Source organism: Phycodurus eques, chromosome 7, assembly GCF_024500275.1.
Source record: "Phycodurus eques isolate BA_2022a chromosome 7, UOR_Pequ_1.1, whole genome shotgun sequence".
Lineage (NCBI taxonomy): Eukaryota > Metazoa > Chordata > Actinopteri > Syngnathiformes > Syngnathidae > Phycodurus > Phycodurus eques.
The window spans coordinates 14,873,211-14,899,054 of NC_084531.1; the positions used below are offsets into that span (position 1 = coordinate 14,873,211).

The 25,844-nt window shown below is 43.6% G+C and overlaps 2 protein-coding genes across 2 annotated transcripts; one reads left to right on the forward strand and one right to left on the reverse strand.

Moving 5' to 3' along the window:
- Positions 1 to 6,629: 6,629 nt before the first annotated feature.
- Positions 6,630 to 13,990, reverse strand: LOC133405202 (extracellular calcium-sensing receptor-like). Its single transcript, XM_061681967.1, has 10 exons — positions 13,917 to 13,990; positions 13,547 to 13,850; positions 13,306 to 13,392; positions 12,774 to 12,881; positions 12,126 to 12,292; positions 11,604 to 12,057; positions 10,805 to 11,035; positions 8,920 to 9,043; positions 8,372 to 8,844; positions 6,630 to 7,064 (listed from the first exon to the last, which is right to left on the reverse strand). Exons 1-10 carry the CDS (start codon positions 13,973 to 13,975, stop codon positions 6,630 to 6,632), a joined length of 2,442 nt encoding a protein of 813 aa, XP_061537951.1. The 5' UTR covers positions 13,976 to 13,990.
- Positions 13,991 to 21,379: 7,389 nt separating this feature from the next.
- On the forward strand, positions 21,380 to 25,237 carry LOC133405321 (extracellular calcium-sensing receptor-like). Its single transcript, XM_061682179.1, has 6 exons — positions 21,380 to 21,483; positions 21,554 to 21,845; positions 21,927 to 22,721; positions 22,807 to 23,028; positions 23,101 to 23,224; positions 24,354 to 25,237. The coding sequence occupies exons 1-6, from the start codon at positions 21,395 to 21,397 to the stop codon at positions 25,235 to 25,237; spliced, it is 2,406 nt and encodes an 801-aa protein (XP_061538163.1). The 5' UTR covers positions 21,380 to 21,394.
- The last annotated feature ends 607 nt before the right edge of the window (positions 25,238 to 25,844 follow it).

Consider the following 25,844-nt stretch of genomic DNA (forward strand, 5'->3'; position numbering starts at 1 on the left):
ATGTTAGTATTAAGATAGCGGATTTTATGGCAACATGTAGTTATTTTTGGGTGGCACGGTTGCCGACCGGTTGGAGCGCCAGCCTCACAGGTCTGAGGACCCAGGTTCAATCCCCGGCCCCGCCTGTGTGGAGTTTGCATGTTCTCCCCGTGCCTGCGTGGGTTTTCTCCGGGCACTCCGCTTTCCTCCCACATCCCAAAAACATGCATTAATTGGAGATTCTAAATTGCCCGTAGGTGTGACTGTGACTGCGAATGGTTGTTTGTTTGTATGTGCCCTGCGATTGGCTGGCAACCAGTTCAGGGTGTACCCCGCCTCCTGCCCGATCACAGCTGGGATAGGCTCCTGCACGCCCGCGACCCTAGTGAGGAGAAGCGGCTTAGAAAATGGATGGATGGGATAGTTATTTTTGTTTTATGATAACTATCTGCCCAACTGCTGCTTGTAGTGAGTTGAGTTTTGTTCACTACCACCACACAGCATTTGTGTGTCGAATTTCTGCTCGCATGTCAAAGCAAAAAAATCTGCCAAACAACTGCTTGTATCTAAAAAAAAAAATCGTAAGTCGGGCCACTAGTATCTCAGGGCTCCGCTGCACGTACTGCAGGTGATAATAATAAAATAAAATCCCTCCACACTGGGAAAATTTTCGGTTGCATGTAATTAAAATATGATAAAATTATGTCAATTTACCCTCTTTTCCTTGAAAAAAAACCCATCAGATCCGTCATGACCAGCTGTGTGTTTGTAGCGTGATTAATGGTCTGCACAGCGACTGGTCATAATGTGTTCAAGGGCAGATTGGAAAAACATATTACGACACGATAAAAAGAAATTGAATTGTTTTAATAGCTGTAAAAGTGTTGGGGGGGCGGGGGGGTGCAGGGGATAGATTGCGAAACTACGGCCATGACTGACTGAATTGCCCGATGATAGCTGGGATAGGTTCCAGCACGCCCGCGACCCTAGCGAGGAGAAGCGGCTCAGAAAATGGATGGATGGATGCCATTTAAAAAAATAGTCTGAATTGTGAGAAAAGGATGATTCGTAGGCTGACTGGGACAAGGACTCATTTTTGAAGGCCTGCTCTTCAAGGCAGCATGAGGTCAGAATTACCCAAGACTTATCACAGTATTTTATGTGGTATTTTGTGCAGTATTATTGTCATTATTATGATTAATTAATTAATGTATTTATTTATTTTTACTGAGAATCTAACCGGCCAAGTTTCCATGAAGCAATAAAGTTTGTCTTGGAACACCAAAGCCAGAACAAGCTTGTTGTGTGCCAATGAACTCAACAAAGATGAGCAAAACAACTAAATGATCTTGCATGTTGTGTTCTTCCTTCTCAGTATGTAGCTCTCCCTTACAAGAAGAACATTTTCTTAGAAATAAACATTCTCTGGGCGGGACGGTGGACAACTGAGTAGCACAACCGCCTCACAGTTCTGAGGACCTGGGTTTATGTCCGGCCTCGCCTGTGTGGAGTTTACATGTTCTTTCTGTGCCTGTGTGGGTTTTCTTCAGGTACTCCGGTTTCCTCCCACATGCCAACAACATGCACGGTAGATTAATTGAAGACTCTAGGTATGAATGTGAGTTTGTTTAAATGTGCACTGCGATTGGCTGGCAACCAGTTCAGGGTGTACCCCGCCTCCTGCCTGCAGTTAGCTGGGATAGGCTCCGGCACGCCCGCGACCCTAGCGAGGACAAGCGGTTCAGAAACATTCTCTAGGGAAGACCTTTTAACTTCACCTTGTAGGTTTCCTAACTTGTTAGTTTGTACCTTAGGATGCCAAAAAGTGGTTCAGCAGTTCATCATACTTGAAGAAAAAAACCCAACCTTTTTGCTCTCTGTGTGAAATCATCAAGGCCCATTTAATGGGATGCAATAACCAATGAGCCCCAAGCCAGACTTTTGTTCAAAGTCCAAGGATATTTGAGAGTTTAAACCAATAAAAGCTGAGAGCAGCAATGAAAGGGGCCTTCGCACCCCCTTTTTTTTATGGCGAATCCTCAAAATGATCATGAACCTTTGACTCAATGCTCAGCCTGGTTCCAATTGAGAAGAATCATCTCTGTGGTTGTGAACGTGTCCTCTGCATTTTAACCCATCACAGTTGTGAACACAGCAAACACACACAGGAGCAGGGTCTACTCGAGCACCCGGGGAGTTGTTCAGGGTATTGGTATCTTGTGCAAGGACACCACAGCCGTGGGACCAGAGAATGTTGAGGGTGGATGGTCAGTTGCTCCATCCTCTATCCATACTTGACCAAGCTTACATTTTCTTTTCCGCATATTCTTCTGCCAGTCAGTGACTTGAACCGGTGTCCCCACGGTGGCAGGCGTAGATCTAAACCATTCGGCCAAGGCTGCTAATTCCCCATTGTTCAGAGTTTGACAAAGTACAGTAAAAGTCCTGGAATTTGGCCCGGATGGCTGCTTCAAACCAAAATGGCTGAATTCCTGTTCAAGTTCACGCAATGTCACTTGAGACTTTTGCATGTGTCGTGTCACAGTCGACATGTCCACCTAATTTTCATGCAAATGAACACAGGTCATCATGTACATCTGTTTACAGAGTTGTGAGCCTATCTGGATTGTTTTGTTTTGTTTTGTTTTTGTTTTTTTGCGGAACATTTTCACATCAAGAAGTTGAAGTAGAATGATTTTCCTCTTCGCTACACTTCCTCTGATGCCCGCTGCATATTTCCCATCTCAGGGATGGTGTACACATGATGGAATGATTCAATCTATTGCTCTCAACAATCTCTCAGCCTTCGAGTCTGCAGCTGAAAATTATTTCACCCAACATGGTGCTGCCCTTACGTTAATTAATTCATCCATCCATCCATTTTCTGAGCCGCTTCTTCTCACTAGGGTCGCGGGCGTGCTGGAGCCTATCCCAGCCGTCATCGGGCAGGAGGCGGGGTACACCCTGAACTGGTTGCCAGCCAATCGCAGGGCACATACAAACAAACACACAGTCACACTTATGGGCAATTCAGAGTCACCTATGAATGCATGTTTTTGGGATGTGGGAGGAAACCGGAGTGCCCGGAGAAAACTCACGCAGGCACGGGGAGAACATGCAAACTCCACACAGGCGGGGCCGGGGATTGAACCCCGGTCCTCAGAACTGTGAGGCTGACGCTCTAACCAGTCGCCCACCATGGCGCCCGTTAATTAATTGTTCTGTTTAATTCTTTAATACAGTTCAATACATTTGCATTTCATCTTTAAGGACAGTTTGTTTTGAAACATTTATTTAAGTAGAGTTTTTATTAACTTTTATGTGGAACACATTTTAATTTAATCATAATTTGAGTACAGTTTTTTATTTTCACATTAAAGCATAGTGCTAATCTTCAAACTATGAATAATGTGACAGTGGCTTACCATTATATTAAATCTACTATTTAGGAATAAAACCTCTGTCTTGTTTTTGATGAACATTACTTTTACTGCTGGTCATGATAGTGGTACTTGGAGAGCTGAGTACTGTATTTTTTTTCAGTGGTCCAGAACTTTGCATGCTTCCCAAGAGTTCACCATGCTCAATTTACAAGTCAAATGTCAAAATATTGAACAAGCCAGACAAGAACTATCGTCTATTTTGTAGCTTTGTTTGTTTGTTAATATTTCCTTGTGACTTGCGATCTGTCAAGGAATTTACATCCCGAACCTTAAAGCTGTGAAGCACACGTGGTACCAACTCGGCCACCATACAGCCCCTTGACTTGAAGTCATATTTCTATAACTGCCCTACTGTTTGATATGGTAGAATGGAAATTCAAAAATCCTTTGAATGGAAACAATGCTTATTGTGTAAAATATGTACATTAAAACCAGATCTACAGAGATGAATTAATTACATTTTTTTGTTTTAAATCAAGTTCCATCCACATCTATTCTTGTATCCTTTACAATTTTGACAATGGAAATACAGGAACAAAACAATCTAAACATCTTTTCACGTGAAGCCTTATTAATGTTCCTGGTAAACTAATGCTGAAGGGGATCAGTGAGTGGATGGAATGGAGGGAACAAGAACAAGAAGAAAGACAAGAAGAGGGCTACGAAAGCCAGAAAGCGTGGCATAATGGTGCCAAAACTTCTCTTGTGAACATGACAGCTCTCGCCTTCCTCCTGTCTCTCTAATGGCTCTCATCCTAATTGGGCTTTCTAATCAATAACTCCTGCTAATAGCACCTCAGCAACACAAGCAACCTTACGTTCGCACGGATACTTCTACAGCCAATTAGAAACATCGTCACATACATTTACAGATGGAAAAGTGCTGGATGGAGAAAAACAACACATGCAGTGCAGTCGCAAGGCCTGGGAATAGGAACTCGGCTACCTTGTTATTAACTGACTGATATTTTGATATGGAGAGTAGTATCACAATACAGTGATGATGTGATGATATATTTAGGGGAAAACATCTATCGAACAGAATTAAAGCAATCTTGATATTGTTGCTTTCCAATAAAAAGCATCGGTCTTCAATTTTTATGACTTCTTTTTCATTTGAAACCTGCGGAAAATGTAAGTTTAAATTTAAACGACAAATTCGCAACATTTAGGCTATTGGTTTATTAAAACAAAGTAACGATGAGACGATTTCTTTGTTTTAAACAGAAACACAATTTGATTAAACTAACTGTACAAGTAAAACGAGAGTGTGCGCTTAAATGGGAAACAGTACCCTTCAAAGTCAGTTTTGTCAGTTTGATTCTTTCTTATTTTTTTCTTGGAACTTTGAGACATTCAGCATCTTGTATTGTATTGTAAACAAATGCAATATAAGAAGGGTGAAATTAGAAAAAGACTGAAAACTTGGTTAAAGTGCCAATCGAGCCGCCGCTTTTCCTTTAGTGAGCCTCGACCACCTAACGAGCCACAGGAACATGACTGATCACTTCCTTCTGGATAATCAATATTAGTCTAAAGCAGCTACGGCAAGTCACATGACCCAAGATTGCTCCTTTTTTTTGTTTGTTTATCGGCAACACAAACATGACTGTGAATGTGTTTTCTTACAAGCTGACCTAACAATATATTGGGTACATCTTTCTGCAGCAATAAGGCAGAGAAATGTTATACTGTACATATTTTCATTAATTCATAACCAATGTAAAATTTGAAGATACACTGTAGTCAAACACAAGGTTGCACATTATATGCCGTGTCTGAAAATGATTATTTTTTATTCTGCCTGCAATAATTCTGCTCCAAATTATTATTGTAAATCTAAATATGCCTTTTAGTTTATATCATTTTTATTTTGCAGTTTGTTTTTTTATAGAGCTCTTCAATTCTTGTACATATGTTATATATTTGGTGTTCTGCCAATAACTGACGTTGAGCATACAGATGAAACAAAAATAAAGAGAAATTAAAAAATCTTTAGTCAAAATAAAAACTTATTTTTGAACTAGCTTTTAATAAGAACTGTTTGAACATTGTTTAAAAATATGCTTTCAATATAACTGTTTTTTAAACAATCTTTTTTTAAAACGTGTTTACGTGGATGAAGGCAGTGTAACACTACGTGGTGCTGCCACCTCGTGGTACAAAAGCAAAAAGAGATGTTTTTTTTTTTTACTGCTCAAGGACCACTGAGAAACAAAATCCTCTTATTACAGAGTTTTCCCACTGTGAGACTAATAAAGGCTTCAACGGCATATTCTAATACAATTGTGTCATGTCTTGTAACATACAGTGCTTAACAAAAAATATTATAAGCACCCAGGAAGGGTGTGATGCCACAGCTACACTTAACAAACCTATCAAAATAATTTTTTAAAGATTTCTATAATGGTTAATACATCAGTATGTAAAACCTCTTGAACCAAAATGACATTTGCATGCTAAAATTCATCCTTGAACTTTTGAAATGGAGGCACACTTTTATTTCTTGATTAAGATGTAAAATTATCATATAATTTAGTTGTACTCCTGAACAGAAAAACATTGTTTTATGTTAAAAATGGGCAAATGTTGAGCGCTGTCGGAAATTGAAATAGTTTGCATGAAAGCATTTCATGGTCTGTTTTTGACAGGTGGTTTAATAAATGTGCTAAGCAGTGTCGTGCATTTGGTACCTGGGCCTTCAGTGGGGAGTGAGCCATTTTTATCCAGAGATGCTGATTTTGATACTTAAATGTATTTAGGCGGGCAGATCATGACAGATGTCTTTAGCTAGTCAAACTTGGCTGTCATACGTGTTGCTCTGACCGACCAATCAGAGGATGGGAAAATGCAGACATCACCGAGGGCCAGTGCTCTGGCCCCGTGAAGATATTTTTGAAATCTTATTGTTTAAAGAAACAGTCCCATACTAATATAGTTAAAGTTACATTGGCCAGCACTGCTGATTTTGACGGCCCTGGGCAGTCTGAAATCTAAGTGGAAAAAAAAAAAAAAAAAAAAAATCCAACATATACAGAGGCATTGAAATGAAGACAATAGACTTTTAAGAATAAATGAATAGAATTTTAAGGACCAAACATTAGAACTTAAGTTGTAAAAGTTGGTGAGTGTTTCTGGCAGTGATTAGGCCTGCACAGAAGGCCACGCTGGCTGTGGACTACTGTTATAACATGAGGAAAATATTTCCTAAAACCTGTCCATTCTGGGCATGATGTGTTTCCTGGTGTTCTTCTCGGGCCGAAAGAGAATTAAGTAGCACTTTGGTGCAAAGATGCAGCCCAGCAGGCCATAGCTGGAGGCGAGCATGGCAAACACCTCAGTGACTGCGGAGTACTTTCCTGGGGAGCTGATGTACGCGGGAACGAAGGCCACCCACACGGCGCAGAAAATGAGCATGCTGAAGGTGATGAGACGTGCCTCATTAAAATTGTCTGGAAGCTTCCGGGCCAGGAAGGCCAGCAGGAGGCAGAGGCAAGCCAGCAGGCCGATGTAACCCAGGACCAAACCGAAGGCCACCGGCGATCCCTCGTCGCACAGAAGAATGACAATGGCGCTCTCACGGGGAATCAGCTGGAGAGGGGTTGGGGGGGCCACGGTGAGCCACACGGTGCAGATGAGCACCTGCATGAATAAAAAGTGGAATAAATACATATAAAGTATAAACTATCATGCGATTGGCTGGCGACCAGCCAAAAGTCTGCTGGGATAGGATGAGGACAAGCACTATGGAAAATGCATGGGTTTTTTGGAATGTTCTGACATCTGCTTTGTTTCCGGTGACACATTAAGCGAATGCCCGGAGTTCTCTGTGGAAGTATCTCAACTCCCAATAGTCGCGTTATCCTCATAAGACAGCCAACTAAAGGGATCTGCTGGCTGCATTTGACTCCATTTGGCCTCAGTTGTTTCAAGACAACAATCATCCATCCATCCATTTTCTGTACCGCTCCTCCTCACTAGGGTCACGCCCGTGCTGGAGCCTATCCCAGCTATCTTTGGGCGAGAGGCGGGGTACACCCTGAACTGGTCGCCCGCCAATCGCAGGGCACACATAAACAAACAAGCATTCGCACTCACATTCACACCTACGGGCAATTTAGAGGCTTCAATCAACCGACTACGAATGTCTTGGGGACGTGGGAGGAAACCCGAGTGCCTGGAGAAAACCCACGCAGGCACAGGGAGAACATGCGAACTCCACAGAGGCGGGGCCACCATGCCGCCTAGAATGTGGACATTTGAGAGACTGTTGGGGCTATTCATTTGACCGCAACTGTGGATTTCCATAACAGAGACTCTCACGCTTTGCTTTTTCATCCAGAGGTCCAAATTCAATTATAAATATAGTATTATAAGTAAAAATTATATAAAATTAAATACGTATTTTAGTGAAATACAATATATAGCTGGCTGGATGTCACTTTGTACCCGGAAACATACATTTTGGTGTCAAAGCTCAGGTGCGTTTAGGTAACAGACACTCTCCACACTTCGTTTTTTTTAGCCACAAGTACATATGAAATTACAAATATGGTTACCGTTGCATTTTATTACATATATATAAAGTATAGTGTATATACTGTATTGGCACAGGTTGGCAGGAGCCGGCTAGATCTCTTTATATCCCGAAACCTCTATTTGTTTGCAAAAGCTCATGAGACGACATTGCATTTTTGATTGGGCGTTACATCAGTGACACTGCAATGCCGTTGCAATCCAAAAACTGAATCTGAGAAAAACTAGTGGCTGATAGTCTCCTGCATATGAAAACTAGTTACAGATCCCAGCACACTGTCAGACATTTCAGTTTGGTTTTGCCGCTTATAAAATTCCAACATCAATTGCCCCAAAGAGAAAAATTAAGTTTTCTGAACCTCATTCTGAATCAAAGCTATTATTAGTATTATTGCTAATAAAAGTGTCCTCACCTGAACCAGAGTGCAAATACAAATGATGGCTTTTTGCTGTGCAGGCCCAAACCACCTCATGACTTGACTGCCGGGAAGTGAGGCCTTGAAAGCCATCAGCACCACTATCGTCTTCCCCAGGATACATGAGATACAGAGCACAAAAGTGATGCCGAAGGCCGTGCGGCGCAGCATGCACAACCACCGGGAGGGCCGCCCGATGAAGGTGAGCGAGCACAGGAAGCACAAGGTTAAAGAGAAGAGCAGCAGGAAGCTCAGCCCCGAATTGTTGGCCCTGACCACGGGGGTGGTCCTATGGTAGGAGAAGACTAAGACCACAACGCAGGTGCAGAAGGAGCCAATGAGAGCTATCACCATCAGCGTTATGCCCATGGTGTCGCTGAATGAGAGGAACTCCAGCTGTTTAGGGATGCAGGCAGTCCTCTCGCTGTTGGACCAGAACTCGGGAAGGCAGCGCACACACTCTATGGCGTCTAGAGAGCAGAATAATGAAGCTTCAGCATCCTGACCAGAGAGTCTTGTCACGTAGGAGGAGTAGATATCCTCACCAGTCTGATTGCTAATCTCCCCTGCTGCACACACCATGCAATCATGGCAGCAGATAGGGAAGTTAGGTCGGATCGCCTTGCGGGTGCCCGGAGGACAAATGTTGCTACATACTGAGAGCGGAACCTGGGCAACAAGGGTGACACAAACTACACCGGTTCCTATACAGTCACGCTATAATAATAATAATAGTAACACATTTTATAGCACTTTTGCAGGCACTCAAAGACACTTTGCAATTGCACACATTACTCATTCACTGGCAATGCAGGGTGGGCATCTTCCCCAGGGTGGAGATATGAACCGGCAACCCTCCGGTTGCAAGGCGTACACTTACTCTCTGCGCCACAGCACCACGGTCTATGACAGACAGACGTAAGTCACTAGACACTTCATTAGGTACAGATGGACAAGCTAATGAGCTGTATCAGAAATTCTTCTGCTGAAACTTAAAAGGAAATGGAGGATGCCTAGCTTTCTTTAAGGCAGGAGAACAATTGGATTTTTGGAAACTATTCATCCATCCATCCATCTTCTGCCTATAAAAGTGTTAATTATGTGTTGCGTATTATTTGCAACACTGCAGAACTGTGCGGCATCACACTGAGAGCTTTTTCTAATGTGACGACGTCATCCACCTACATGAGCGGGCCAAAATATTAGCCACACCTCTCATAGACAACCTCAATAATAATCTCTACATACAATACTTCCTTCCATCCATCCATTTTCTGAGCCGCTTCTCCTCACTAGGGTCGCCGGCGTGCTGGAGCCTATCCCAGCTATCATCGGGCAGGAGGCGGGGTACACCCTGAACTGGTTGCCAGCCAATCGCAGGGCACATACAAACAAACAAACAACCACTTGCAGTCACACCTACGGGCAATTTAGAGTCTCCAATTAATGCATGTTTTTGGGATGTGGGAGGAAACCGGAGTGCCCGGAGAAAACCCACGCAGGCACGGGGAGAACATGCAAACTCCACACAGGCTCCACATTGAACCCCGCTCCTCAGAACTGTGAGGTTGACGCTCCAACCAGTTGGCCACCTTAGGCTTTGTTGTTTTTGTAAGCATATGGCCCATGCTCATCATGACATTAAAGCAGCATTGCACAAATGCTGCCTGGCAAGACGTTTTTCTGTCCCCGACTGCAGTTCAAAGCCGGTTGAGAAGCTGTCGTAGTGCTATTTACGCTATCCGTGGCGAGTTTCTCGAAACAGGATCTGTACTTGACAAACTGCACAGTGGAAGGCCTGTCACTGGCATTGGCGCAAAGCCAGCGAAAATCCACAAAAGCTCAATGCAGTTTGATGCTTCAGAGTATGCTTCAAGTTGTTGAGTATCATAATCATAATCTAATATCATCATCTTGAAGCCTTTCAACTATACCTGAACTCGGTACAGGTAATGCTGTCACTTTCCGGAGCATTCGCGGAATTCCAGTCCAGTCCTCGTGATACTTTTCCTGCCTTCTGCTGCGTGGTTTGTCAAAAACAGACCCTGTTTCGAGAAACTTTGCCATGGTAAATTGTGCTACGTTAGAGCAGTGTGATGTCGAAAAAGCTTCTCAAACTACTGCTGAACTGCAGTCAGGCACACGTCTCACGTCTCTCTGAAGGAGACCTGAAAGTAATCGATAAAAAGGGACACCCTGTACATTTAATGAATGAAGGAACACATCCACATTATCTCATTTAACCCATCATGGTGGCCACAGTGAAGCAGGCTTGGCAGGAATGGAACATTCTTAATCACTCTTCAACTGTGCTCTGTCTAAGGAAAGGCAGATTTATTTATATTTTTACAGCTTTTGTAATGGATGTCATTAGGTTGTGTAGGTGTCGCAAATGTTGTGTTTCCACAAGTACTTCAATGAGATTTCTACTTGCGTCTGGTTGCCGTTCCACACGATATCCTCGCTTTGGATTCGGAGCGTCCGCTGTCTGTTTGCGACCGTCTCGTCAAACTTTCCGATGGTGACGAACTGGAGCCCTCCGCTTGGTCTCAGCTGCCAGTTGACCAGGTCGTACATGGCCGCCGGGTCACCGTTCCCGTCAAATGTGATATCATCTCCAAAGGAATTGAAGTACTCCACCTGTTTTATGTAGTGAAGCAGCTAAGGATGGAGAGTGCATTAATTAAATGATTCAAAACCAAACTAACTTAATATGAGCTATGTATTTGGTATTTAAGGGGGCATATTTTTCCAAACCAACTTTTTGTAGAATTTGTGATGTAATATTGGCTCTATTGTGCCTTAGTAAACGTGAAATATGAATTAAAATCGTCCCCGCATTCATGAGTTTCAGATGTTTTTCTGCCAAGAGGTCTGAAATCAGGTCATTCGAATTTCTAGAGCTTATCTACATCACTAGCGAATATCTCCGCCTACCTCTCCGCTCCTGAGCCAGCGATGTCAGCATAACAAACGTGTGCTCTCACAAGTGGGTATTCTACACGGATGCAACCAATCAGGGGAAAGGGGGTGGTCTTAGCCAAATATGGACAAAGCGGATACAAAACCCGGTCAAACAGAAGTAGCTGTCAGAGGGGCTTTTTCTGGACACTCGTATGGCAAAACAAAGGTGGTTTTTTTTATATGAAATTGACACTTTTATACTAAGTCCATGTTAGAAAGTCACTCTATGGAGGTCTAAATAGCCAAAATATGGGACCTTTAATACCTGCCACGGCTGTATGCTATGTGCATCTGGACACGCCTGAAGAGCAAAAGGGCCTTCCCCATCCTCACAGTCTCCCATGCTCCTCAGTGCATACACTATAGCATACACTGCTTTATACACATTGTAGGATATCCTCAGCTGGGACACGTCTGAGTAGATGTTTGCCACATTCCCCAGATCTTCTGCTCCAGTGCATGGTGGGTTGTCACTTCCCTCACCCAGGCTGCATTGGAAAACTTCTTCCCAAAATGGAATCAGAAAAGGGTCTTCACTAGCATCGGGGTTAGATGGATGCAGGCGGAGCAGGAAGTCACGCAGTCCAGGGATGTCCACTCGACGGATGGCGAAGCCCATGGAGCCCTGCAGGATGGCCTGGTACTTTTCGGGAGTGGACAGAACAGCCGCTGTGCTCCAAGCCTCACTGGCCAGCCACTGTATCCCGTTGAGACCCTCCCTACAATGATGAAATGTTTCTAAGAATCGTTCACTCCGGAATGATTGAAAAACAAAGAAGTAGCCCACCTGAGAGCTTCATCGAAGAGCGCCGCTGCGTCCTGTTCCAAGGCAAACACCAGGACCACACGTGCCCCCAGGGAGCGGATTTGGGAAATGATGGATGAAATTGCCTTCTGAGTTCGGTGCTTGGGAATGATTTCATGGAGGGCCACACATGCGCCTAATTTTCTAACCTGAGACATACAAAAACGTCTTCACTCTTCCACCCTTTATTGAGCCAACGCATATGTATCACAAGTTACATTAGAAATGTTACACATCAAACAAAAAAGTGTGTGTGTGTGTGTGTGTATATATATATATAAATTTTCTCACAAATTTACTTTGTGTGAAATCTGGGCTCGTGAGAGAAGCAAAGCTATTACTCTGTTGTATGAATGGCAACAGGTATATACAGTACATGGGGCAAATTTACCTTCTAGTGAAAGACCATTTAATTGTTCTGCCCGTCACTATATGTTACTGGCATAGATAGATTAAAAAAGATACATTATTTGTAGTAAATACAATGTAATAAAATAACTATTTTTATCAATTAATCAGAAATTGAACATTTTCCGTGCCATAGTGGTTGGGAATCACTGCAATAAGGGGCATACTGTACACGTTATGTTGTTGACAGCTGACCACATTGTCCCATTTTTGCTGACTCACCTCATCAGCAAAGATGTTTGCACCTCCACGGCCATATGCATCATCCCCTGCAATCACACCCACCCACGTCCAGCCAAAATGTTTGACCAGTTGTACAAGTGCATCCACCTAAAATAAATATGCAGCATAGCATGAAAACAACAACCTGCTTTGAATAGTCATTGTGTTTTCATATGTATAAACTAGAGATAAAAAGGATAGGAACAAAATATGATTATTCTGATCAAAAGATTCTAGGTATTATCACAAGCGCACGAGGAAGTTACACTTCCTGTTGTTTACCTAATATGTTCTGTGTGGGAACTTTGCTAAGTCTAGTCTGTACTGTAACAGTAAAACCAGTATACAAATACATGTATTTTTTAACAAGCTGTTCGCGACTCAACCCATTGGTTCCTGACTCACCAGTTGAGAATCACTGTATTAACGGTTTGACATTTTTCATCCTTAATATAAACAATGCAAATGACTACATAATAAACAAATTATAAAACGTATTATAAAAGACATCTGAACAGTGAGGGTCACTCACCTGGAAGAAGTCACTGGGCATGGTCCTTAGGAAAGCAGGAAACTCCTTTTTGTCACTCAGACAAGCACAGCTAGAAAAGTAACTCACCTAAAAGACACAGATAACACGTGCATTAATAACAACTGTATGCATAAAAATCAACTTTTGATTTGAAAAAAAAAAAAAATCAGTCCAAAACTGTTGGCTTGGGAATGAATTCAGTAAAAAAAGAAAACAAAAAGGAATTGTATTTTCCTCTCACCTGCGGCACGTGGAGGACGCCTAAGAAGCGGGCCACGACCAGAGACTGAGTGGAGCCTCCATCCCCTATCACGGCAGGTACAGCCCCCCTGCAGATGCTATGACCCTGCAGCCCCCCTTCGGCCATGGAAGCGTTCTCGCTGCCCATCAGCTCCATGGCGGCCTTGAGAGCCTGGTGGGCGGTACTGCACGAGTCATAGATCTTATATCCCAGAGTGACATTGGGAAGCAGTTTGCCCTCCTTGTTGATCTCCTCAATAGCAAAGATCATGGTCTGCATCCAGCGGAATGTCCGGAAGTTAAATCTGTAGGGAAAAAAAGGTACCAAAATTAAATACGGTCACTTGTTATCATCTCCTCAAAGTTATTACCTGGTGCATTGAGTGGGTGTGGGCTTGGAGCTGAACGTCAGACTGGGCTCCACCACCATATCGTGAAGGGAGAAAAGCCCCCCCAAGACTATGTCTCCCTTTTTTTCCAGCACAGGCAGGTTCATAGAACCTGGGATGACATCACAAAGTCGCTTCTGATCTTCATGTGATTTGTGGGGAAACAACATAACCACCCACAGGATGCTCCAGACCACCAGCTCTGTCCTCCGCCACGACCTACAGGGCTTACTCCAAACCTGAAACATGTTTTTCTAAAAAGTCTTAAAAACAAATGCTATAAAAATGGCTGCAAATTATTTTGTTAAAATCCTCTTTAGTGGACACCTTCCACAGTGCTTCATTGCAACAGTGTAAGCGCTCAACAGACAAGCCACAAGCCTTTATAGCCTTAAATGTACATCGTGCATGCCCCCTGTCGCAAAGTATCGCTGTCAAATTGAACTGATTTCCCCTGAGCCAGCGAATCAATGGAAAAGGAAACCTTGTTTCCACATAAATAACAACCATAACGAGGAGGCACTTTAGCCCAAACGGAGATGAGACATTAGCGGTGTCATGTCACCATGTCACGCCTGAGCAGGCCTAAGTCAACCTTCAGTTATAGGGAGAGACAGATAGAGACACACACACACACATGCACACACACACACACACACGTGTATCGATGTAGTGTATGGGGTGTAAGCAAAGTGGAAAGGACAGAGAGGTCTAAGACTTCTTTTTTTCCTTTCAGCTTCTCCCGTCAGGATGTCGCGTGTCATCCTTTTCCTCCTCTCAAACACTGCCCTCGTGTCATCCCTCACTACATCCATCAACGTTCTCGTTGGTCTTCCTCGAGCTCTCTTGCCTGGCAGCTCCATCCTCATCATCCTTCTACCAATATACTCACTCTCTCTCCTCTAGAAGTGTCCAAACCATCGAAGTCTGCTCTCTCTAACTTTGTCTCCAAAACATCTAACCTTGGCTGTCCCTCTGGTGAGCTAATTTCTAATCCTATCCAACCCGGTCACTCCTAGAGAGAACCTCAAAATCTTCCTGTCTGCCACCTACAGCTCTACTTCCTGTTCTGATCCGCCTGTCGATCTCCCGTTCCTGAATGTCAACAAAATAAATTTCAGTAGCATGTGTGAGTTTTTCAATAGTGTGTGTGTGTACGTGCGTGTGTGTGAGTGTACGTGTGAGCGTTTCAGTAGTGTTTGAGAGCGTTTCAATTGAGAATGTGAGAGCGTTTCATTCGTCAATGTGGTAGTGTATTAGTCGTGTGTGCAAGAGGGATTCAGTCGTGTGTATGGGCAAAAACATTTTCAGTAGTGCTTTTGGGAATGTTTAAAAATTGGTGTATGTGACAGCATTGCCGTTGTATGTGTGAGAGCGTTTCAGTGGTTCGTGTATGAGACCATTCCAGGAGTGTATATCAAATCGTCACAGTCATGTTTAAAACAGTTTAAGTAGTGTATTGAGAGTGTTCTATTTGTGACTGGGTGGCACGGTGGACGAACTGGTTAGAGCGTGTGCCTCACAGTTCTGAAGACCGGGGTTCAATCCCCGGCCCCGCCTCTGTGCAGTTTGCATGTTCTCCCCGTGCCTGCGTGGGATTTCTCCGGGCACTCCGGTTTCCTCCCACATCCCAAAAACATGCATTAATTGGAGACTCTAAACTGCCCGTAGGTGTGCATGTGAGTGCGAATGGTTGTTTGTTTGTATGTGCCCTGCGATTGGCTGGCGACCAGTTCGGGTTGTACCCCGCCTCCTGCCCGATGATAGCTGGGATAGGTGCGAGCAGGCCCGCGACCCTAGTGAGGAGAAGCGGCTCAGAAAATGGATGGATGGATGGATGGATAGTTGTGACTATGAGAGTGTTTCACTCTGGAGTTTGAGAGCATTGTAGTGGTGTGTATGAGAGCATTTGAGTAATTGTGTGTTAAGAGCAATTCAGCGTGAGAGCAACTATTGTGTTGTGTATGAGTGTTTTAGTAGTGTACAGCAAGTGAGTGAAATACATTTCAGTACTGTGCGTGACTGTTAGTTGTGTGTGTGTGAGCAAAACCTTTTTCATTAGTGAATGTGAGAGTAGTTTACATATGTGAGCGAAAACAAATTCAGAAATGTGTGAGAGCGCTTTACTGTATTTGTGTGTAAGAGTGCTTCAGTCGTGTGCGACAGCATTTCAGCTGTAGGTGTGAGTGTTTCAGCAAAAAAAAAAAAAAAAAAAAAACATTGCAGTGGAGTTAGTGTTTCAGTTTCATTGTAACACTGTGGGAGTGTTACAATCGTGTTTGAGAGCATTTCAGTAAAGTGTGGAATGGAATTTCAGCTGTGAGGGAGAGAGCGTTTCAGTTGTGTGTGAGAGCTTTTTACTTGTGAGTGTGAGAAAAGTTCAGTAGTTCAGAGCGTTTTTGTGTGTGAGCTAAAAAACATTGCAGTGGAGCCTGTGAGTGTTTCATAAGTGTTTGTGTGAGTGTTACAGTGGAGTGTGATAACATTTTAGTAAAGTGTGTAAAATCGTTTCAGTTGTGTGTGAGAGCTGTAATTGTGAATTATGTTGCTGATGATCCCTCATAATTCTTGCTACTGTTCACATTCACAGCTGTACATTATACAATACACTGCTTCTGCACAAGTGCAAAGTCGACTGTAATAATGAATAATGAATAATAAGAATTCATAGAATACTCGTTACATCACTTCAGAGTTTGCAAGTCCAATTTGGACAAACTACCAGATTGAAGGCATCAGCTGTGAGGACGCCTCGGGACTGGTAATGTTTTTTCGTTGTAATTACTCGGTCGGCAGCAATAATAAGGTGTCGAAGCGGATCATCCCACACACTTGGGATGCACTTAAACGTGTTATTGTGTCTATCCGTTGAGAAAGCGCTCCCTTCAGCTGCCGGCTGACTTGATTCCCGGCGGTTCGTCAGGCAAGCAAAGACAAGCGAGAGTTTCCAGCAAGACTGATGACATGTGAGCCAGAGGCTGCATGAGAGACACACAAGCTCATCAGGTGCGCGGTGGGAAATGAATTCATTTCAGCTTTAATTGAAGTAGCGAGGACCTTGTACAAAACAAGCTAATTGGTTAACTTTGGCTTTCCAATAACACTTAGTATTTGCTCACGAGATAAAATTATGTTTAATTTAAAGGTCAGAAGAGAAGTCTGCCTTCTATATACATGTCTAGTGAAGGTTTTTCCATGTTTTCAGCATCTTATAAAGACCTGATAGACTGATTTGTAATTCAGATCTGTGTGTATTTTGTTGTACATGTGTATTTTAGACATAAGGTTTTAAATAATCCATCCATTTTCCGACCACCATCAAACATCCAACCGCGGACAATTACATACCATAATTGTATTAGAATGACTTACAATATAATAATATTGTATAAACGGGATAAACTCAAATACAGTCCATGTATCTTGGTGAAATAAAGCAAGCATGAATATTTGTCGAATAAATCCATCCATCCATTTTCTACTGCTTATCCGAGGTCGGGTCGCGGGGGCAGAAGCTTGAGCAGGGACGCACAGACTCCCCTCTCCCCAGCCACTTCATCCAGCTTTTCCGGGGGGATCCCGAGGCATTGCCAGCCCAGCTGAAAGACGTAGTCTCTCCAGTGTGTCCTGGGTCGTCCCCGGGGTCTCCTCCCGGTGGGACGTGCCCGGAACACATCACCGGGGAGGCGTCCGGGAGGCATTCAAATCTGATTCCCTAGCCACCTCATCTGGCTCCTCTCGATGTGGCGGAGCAGCGGCTCCACTCTGAGATCCTCCCAGAGGACCGAGCTTCTCACCCTATCTCTAAGGGAGAGCCTGCGGAGGAAACTAATTTCGGCCGCTTGTAGCTGGGATCTTGTTCTTTCGGTCACGACCCACAGCTCGTGACCATAGGTGAGGACAGGAACATAGATCGGCCAGTAAATTGAGAGCTTCGCCTTTCGGCTTAGCTCCTTCTTTACCACAACGGACTAATACAAAGTCAGCATCACTGCAGACGCCGCACCGATCCGCCTGTCGATCTCCCGTTCCATTCTTCCCACACTCATGAACAAGACCCCAAGATACTTGAACTCCTCCACTTGGGGCAGGATCTCATCCTCGACCTGGAGAGTCCACGCCACCCTTTTCCGACTGAGGACCATGGTCTCAGATTTGGAGGTGCTGATTCTCATCCTAGCCGCTTCACACTCAGCTGCGAAATGCTCCAGTGAGCGTTGGAGATCACGGCTTGATGAAGGCAACAGAACCACATCATCTGCAAAAAGCAGAGATGCAATACTGAGGCCACCAAACCGGACCCACTCTACGCCTCAGCTGTGCCTTGAAATTCTGTCCATAAAGGTTATGAACAGAATCGGTAACAAAGGGCAGCCTTGGCGGAGTCCAACCCTCACCGGGAACGAGTCCGACTTACTGCCGGATATGCGGACCAAACTCTGACTCCGGTCGTACAGGGACCGAACAGCCCGTATCAGGGGGTTCGGTACCCCATAGTCCCGAAGCACCCTCCACAGGACTCCCTGAGGGACACGGTCGAACGCCTTCTCCAAGTCCACAAAACTCATGTAGACTGGTTGGGAAAACTCCCATGGACCCTCAAGGACCCTGCCGAGGGTGTGGAGCTGGTCCACTGTTCCTCCTCTTAAGAGGACTGGTACCAGAGCCCAAGCTGTGTGTGGAGGCGAGTCCGGCTATATCCAGTCGGAACTTCTCGACCTCACACACCAGGTCGGGCTCCTTCCCTGCCAGAGAGGTTTTCCACGCCCCTAGAGGCAGTTCCTGTAGCCGTGGATCGGATCGGCAAGGTCCCTGCCTTCGGCCACCGCCCAGCTCGCACTGCACCCGACCCTGATGGCCCCTCCCATAGGTGGTGAGGGGACCCACATTACCCTTTTGGGCTATGCCCGGCCGGGCCCCATGGGTGTAGGCCAGACCACCAGGCGCTCACCTTCAAGCCCCACCTCCAGGCCTGGCTCCAGAGGGGGGCCCTGGTGATCCGGGTCCGGGCAGGGGAAACCTAGAACCATTTGTTTCTTTCTTCATAGGGGATTTTGGAGCCGTGCTTTGTCTGGTCCCTCACCTAGGACCTGTTTGCCATGGGTGACCCAACCAGGGGCGTGAAACCCCAGACAACTTAGCTCCTAGGATCTGTATTTTTGTTGTCATTTAAACATCAAGGTCAAATACAACTGATAATCTTGTTAAAGGTTTCCTAAGCATCGTAAGACTCCTCAAGGTGTTCATGTTGCAATGGTTTCAAGAGCAAGTTGTGACAGAAGGCAAGAGACACTTAACTCCAGAGGGACTTTTTAGCTTGTTATTGTGCGTGAGTGTACACCACAGGTGTAAGTCAAGGTCAAGCCGGAGGCACCAGACCTCGGTCACATCCCACATGGTTGACCCTCTGGAGACCTCCAAGGTGGTTGATACACTGACATCACTGCAAACACATACTGTAAACATCCTCTTTTTTAATTAAACCAGGCCCCTAAGAGGCACATCAACTGATTGTTCATCAACACCCCCTTCTATGGAAAATAACAATAAGAGCAAATTAATCGTGACACGGGCCAATGCTCTGCTTAATCAGGTGTGTGCAAGTATTTATTTTGACCACCTGTCAAAAGAGAAACTTTAATCCTCTTATCCGGATGCAGAAGTCTTTAAATTAATAAGACAGTCATGACAAATTGAAGGACAAATGCATGTAGATGTGACTGGATAATGTTCCAATTGATAGCTGACGGATGTGGAAGAAATTAAAGCATGTCGTTTTAAATGGGTCAACACTCATGCATTAAATTTAAGATGAATAATGCTATTGTATAACTTGTTCCTGCCTGTTCTTATGTGCATACGTAAGTATTGATTTTATACAGCGTTACACACTGTAATTTCAAAACGTACTGTACATATTTTGTTTTATAATGTTTGTTTTTTTAGAGTAGATGAAAAGACTATTTCAAAATGTACTGTACATATTTTGTTTTATAATGTTTGGTTTTTTAGAGTAGATGAAAAGACTATCAATGGAAATTTTAATGATGGAAGTTAATAAACTAATACACCCAAAAGGAAATTACCCAAGCCTAACCACATTGTTTACAATGTGTAAAAACATAGTGATTTTGTGGCATTATGTAGCATTGTCAATGTAGTCATGTACTGTATGTCTTTCATGTTTGGCTGTTTTTCCTGTTTTGCTCTTCTGATCAGCCACTTTGCCACTTGTGCTTGTCTGAGTAACAGAAAGTAGTAACCCTCCTTCTTCAGAACCAACCCCATTGATTTACCTTCAGAGCAGAGTCTTGGCACAATTCATAAAACACTTTGACAAATCCTGGCTGGGCGACAATGACCCCGGCAAAAATGGCTATCAGAGCGACATGTCAGGAGGATGCCAGTATCGAGTACTTCCAGGTCATCTCGAGAACAGACTTTCCTGAGAAGGTGTTGACGGTCATCAGTGACTGGCAGCGCGGAGAGATGGATGTTCTGCTAGAGGAAGCTCTAAAACCAGAAAAAGACTGCTGCAATGTGATGCAGTGAATCCTGGATCACGGCCAAATATCTTACCATCAAGAGGTACACTGGCTTCCTGTACACTGGCTTCCTGAACTCCTCAAAGAATTCTGGGAAGCAATATGTCATATGTTACGATACAGACAAAGTGGAGACATTGTCACCCAGTTGTGTCTTGAAAGATATTTAAGAGACAATAAAAGTTCGAGGTCACCTCCTAGAGTGTTTGGCTTTAAAAACTCCATATATTGTCAAGGAACTGACCATGGTTTTCCGCTGCTTTACTGGCAGGCTGTGAGCCTCTCTCTTCAGATGGTTGAAAGCGTACACTTTGACAAGAATGACAACCCTGTCGCAATATACAAGCTGTGATTGTATAATCATACTTCAATTGCTTTCCTGACACCAAATGTTTTTTATGACTAAAAATTAAAGGTGGTAACATCATGGTAAAGAAAATTCTCTGCGTTAAAATGTTGAAAACAAACAAAAAAAACTGAATACAATAAACTATAGTGTAAAACAGCTTGTTTCTCAAGATTTAACTGTAGGAAAACTTGGGAGGAAGAACAAATCTATTATTAAATTTTCACATTGCAGAACTTTTAAATTCAAAGGTGAAAATATAGATATGTAAGAAAAAAATCGTCCTACTTCTTTTGGTGCATCTCCCTCCTCCTACCCCCCCTCACAGGTCAGCTCTACACATATAAAAACCAGTGTGAGAATTGATTCACACGAATGGTCGTCGTCCCACGTCATCTTGTGGTTTACCTTCATGCTCAGACACCATGACACCCACACACAGGTGGGCAGAGCAGGGTTGGGCACTTTTACACCTCTTCCTAGTAGCAACTTTCTCCTGGGCCGAGCAGCCAATCTGCAGGCGCAGAGGAGATCTGGAGAAACCCCAGTTATTTAAGGATGGAGACATCATGTTGGGGGGAATCTTTTCCCTTCACAGCAGTTGGAAAGACCGACAGGATAGCTATGCACACAAGCCGCTACCACTGCAGTGCACCAGGTAAACTATCGAGCTCAGTTTAAACTTTGCATTCCTTAAAATGTTGCTTCATTCAACTGTCTGCACCCAGTTTAAATTTTAGGGGCTTCCAGTTTGCCCAGGCCATGGTCTTTGCCATTGAGGAGATCAATAACCGCACCGACCTGTTGCCTGGCCTCTCTCTGGGCTACAAAATCTATGACTCTTGTGGCTCCATTGCTAGAGGGGTGAGGGTCGCACTGGCTTTGGCCAATGGGGATGGAGACAGCCGTTTGGATGAGCGTTGTATCAGACCAGCCCAAGTGCAGGCCATTGTGGGAGAGACGTCTTCCTCTCCTTGCATGGCTATAGCAACTGTCATTGGACCTTTTCACATCCCGCTGGTGGGTAGGATTAGACCGAAATGCACTGTGCTTACTATCTGAAGTAAATATTGTCAATAATGTCTTTCTCTTTTCCTGCAGATAAGCCACTTTGCCACTTGTGCTTGTCTCAGTGATAAAGTCAAATACCCATCTTTCCTCAGGACAATACCCAGTGATTATTACCAGAGTCGAGCTCTTGCCCAGCTGGTCAAGCACTTTGGGTGGACCTGGGTGGGAGCTATCAGAACCAATGATGATTATGGCAATAATGGAATGGCCACGTTCACAGAGACTGCCCGACAGCTTGGTATCTGTCTGGAGTTTTCAGTATCTTTCTTTAGGATGGATCCACCAGACAAAATAAAAAAGATAATCGATGTTATTAAGGTTTCTACGTCCAAGGTGATTGTCACTTTCCTCTCGCACATGGACCTGGATGTATTAATTCATCAACTGTCATATCACAACCTGACCGGCTACCAGTGGGTCGGCACAGAGTCTTGGATCGTTGATTCCCAAACGGCAGCTATGGATCAGAAACATATCCTAGATGGAGCAATCGGGTTATCCATCCCCAAAGCACACGTCAGCGGCATGAGGGAGTTCATGTTGGACATAAAACGCCTGAATACATCTGGTGATGACACATTCAGGCTATTCTGGGAGACATTATTCAAGTGTCAGTTTGAGAGGGCAAAGTCATCAGGCGGTAATCAGAGGGGGTGCAGTGGTTTTGAAGACCTCAGCAGTGTTCAAAACACCTTCACTGATATGTCACTCATGCCCATCTTTCACAATGTCTATAAAGCTGTGTATGCTGTGGCCCATGCGCTTCATGGTATTCTTGGCTGTAACACAACATGTAAGACAAAAGTGCAGCTAGAGCCATTTACAGTAAGTACGAATAAATGCGTCTTTTTTTTTTTTTCTTTTACATCACGCCATCAGCTAAATAACATCAATATGTATCTTGCCTTAGATTTTACACCACATGAAGAAGATTACATTCAAAACTAAAGGAGGAGATGAAGTTTACTTCAATGAGAATGGAGATCCAACAGCCAAGTATGAAATTATAAACTGGCAGCCAACAGTAAATGGGACAGTCAAATTTGTCACAGTTGGTCTCTATGACACGTCTGCGAACAAAAAGCTGAATTTGAATAATAGATCTATGATTTGGGCTGAGAACTCACAGAAGGTGAGTAGAGTATGAGTACCACAGTTGATTGTAAAACATGTTTATAAGTTTCCATAAATCTTTATCATGCAGGTCCCTGTGTCAGTTTGCAGTGAGAAATGTCACCCAGGGACACGGAAGGTTCTGCAGAAAGGAAAGCCGGTCTGCTGCTATGACTGTGTGAGGTGTGCAGAGGGCAAATTCAGTAACACCACAGGTATGATACATAAGAAGGTGTGGGCAAACGTTTGTTATCAAGGGCCACCTTTTTTTTTTTAAATGGACAGATAGGCCAAATCAATGTTTCTGAAACTTTATTGAGTCAAGGTACCCATTTCACATAAGAAAAATCTCACAGGACACCACCAAACAAAAATGTCACAAAAATTATGAATACTGAAAGAATGATGATCTCAACTTGATTTATTCACAAATGTACTTGCTCAGTTTGATATCTGGACCTGTTTAATTGAACACAAAGCTGACATATTCACTGTGGGTCTTCTATATGGAGGCAACCATAGAGGACTTAGCCAAATAGGGACAAAACTGGGTCAAACAGAAGTAGCTGTCAAAGGGGCTTTTTATGGACACTCGGATGACAAAACTAAGGTGTTTTTTTTAAATGAAATTGACACTTTTATACTCAGTCCATGTTAGAGAATCACTCTATGGAGGTCTAAATAGCAAAAATATGGGACCTTTAACTCATCTGCCTGTCACTATACGTCACTGGCGCGTTATTAGGAATCCCACTGATGACTGATGATCATTCCAAATATGTATCACATTTGTACAAAATTAAAACAATGAAGTTTGTTTTGGTTAAGTTTAGGGATAGGTTTGAGGTAGGGTAGGGCTACAACAGGTAAAGGTTAGGATTAGAATTAGGGTGCGTTACAGTCAGTGGGATTCATATAAACGCCAACACATTGAAGTCACATACTTCTTTTCCCGCCTGGAAGCAGTAGGGTGTGTCCTACCGGGATACAGCAGCCCATCATATTGCATTGGAGAGTATACTGCAGCCAATCATATTGAAACAGGTCGGCTTCTGCCTAGAACACAAGTGGGATTCCTATGGGTGGGAAACACTCGGCCAGGTCACATGTAGATGAGGCATAAAGAAAAGTTAAACTATAAGATAGGTTCATTGAAAAATGAGGACTAAATTGTCCATAGGTGTGAATGTGAGTGTGAATTTATGTATTTTTTGTTGTGCTTGCACTGTTTCTTCACTCAATATAATGTTGAGTTTTTTGTGAGCGTAATAATAAGCAATGCAGGCCTTTATATGTCCTGTCCTACATTTTCAGATTCTGTCACATGTGTGCGATGCCACCCAGAGTTCTGGTCAAACCAGAGGAGAGATGCCTGCACGACGAAAGAAGCAGAGTTCTTGTCGTACGAGGGGGTCATGGGATCTCTCCTCACCACGGCATCTTTATTGGGCTCATGCTTGACTGCTGCCGTGGCTTTTGTTTTCTTCAAAAACAGGAGTACTCCCATCGTCAGGGCCAACAACTCAGAGCTAAGCTTCCTATTGCTCCTCTCTTTATCTTTGTGCTTCCTGAGCTCTCTGACCTTCATCGGCCGGCCCACCGAGTGGTCCTGCATGCTACGACACACGGCGTTTGGCATAACCTTTGTGCTCTGCATCTCTTGTGTACTGGGGAAAACTGTTGTGGTGCTGATGGCCTTCAGGTCCACACTTCCTGACAGTCATGTCTTGAAGTGGTTTGGGCCTCTTCAGCAAAGACTCAGTGTGCTGGCTTTTACTCTCATCCAGGTGGTCATTTGTGTCCTCTGGCTCATAATCGCTCCTCCATTTCCTTTCAAAAATTTCAAAGAGTTTAAGGATAAAATCATCTTGGAGTGTGCTGTGGGTTCAGCTCTGGGCTTCTGGGCCGTGCTTGGCTACATAGGAATCTTGGCCCTGTTATGTTTCATTCTGGCCTTTCTGGCCCGCAAGCTTCCGGATAACTTCAATGAAGCCAAACTGATCACCTTCAGCATGCTGATATTTTCTGCGGTGTGGATTACTTTCATCCCAGCTTATGTCAGCTCCCCGGGCAAGTTCGGTGTTGCCGTAGAGATATTTGCAATTTTGGCCTCCAGTTTTGGACTGCTCATTTGCATATTTATTCCTAAATGTTACATCATACTAATGCAACCTGAAAAGAATACAAAGAAGAGCATCAGAAGTAAAGGGACAGTAAAATCCTCATGAAAAGATATTGGAACAGAAGTAGTTTAGATTTATATAAATAGAGTTTTAGTGAGAAGAATGAACTGTTTATAGACCCTATTGTCACATATTATTAAATTAATCAATCAGGGGTTGGTGTATAATAATAATAATAAGTTTATTTTTTAGAGCACTTTCAGTGAAAGTGCTGTACAGGTGAGTAGAATGCACAGGTACAGTACCAACAACTAAAAAACATCTAATAAGACAAACAAAGTGAAACAATTTTGTAGTTAAAAACAGGAACAAAAACAAAAAACACCCAATTAAAACAGGACACCATATATAAATTAAAATGCAAGAGTAAAAAGGTGGGTCTTTAATTTTGCCTTCAACGTTTCAACTGAGCATGCTTTGTCAACATCAAGTGGAAGAGTGTTCCACAGAATTGGGTTTCGAACTGAGCAGGCCCGTTCACCAAACAGCTTACTTTTGGGATAGTTAGACGGCTGCTCCCCTCCGAGCCGAGAGACCGTGTTGGAACATACATTTCCAAAAGTTCCTTTAAATACACTGGTGCTAAGCCATTTAAAATCTTGTTGGCAACATAGTCTGAGTCTGAATGATTAGGTCATCATTTCACCAGGGT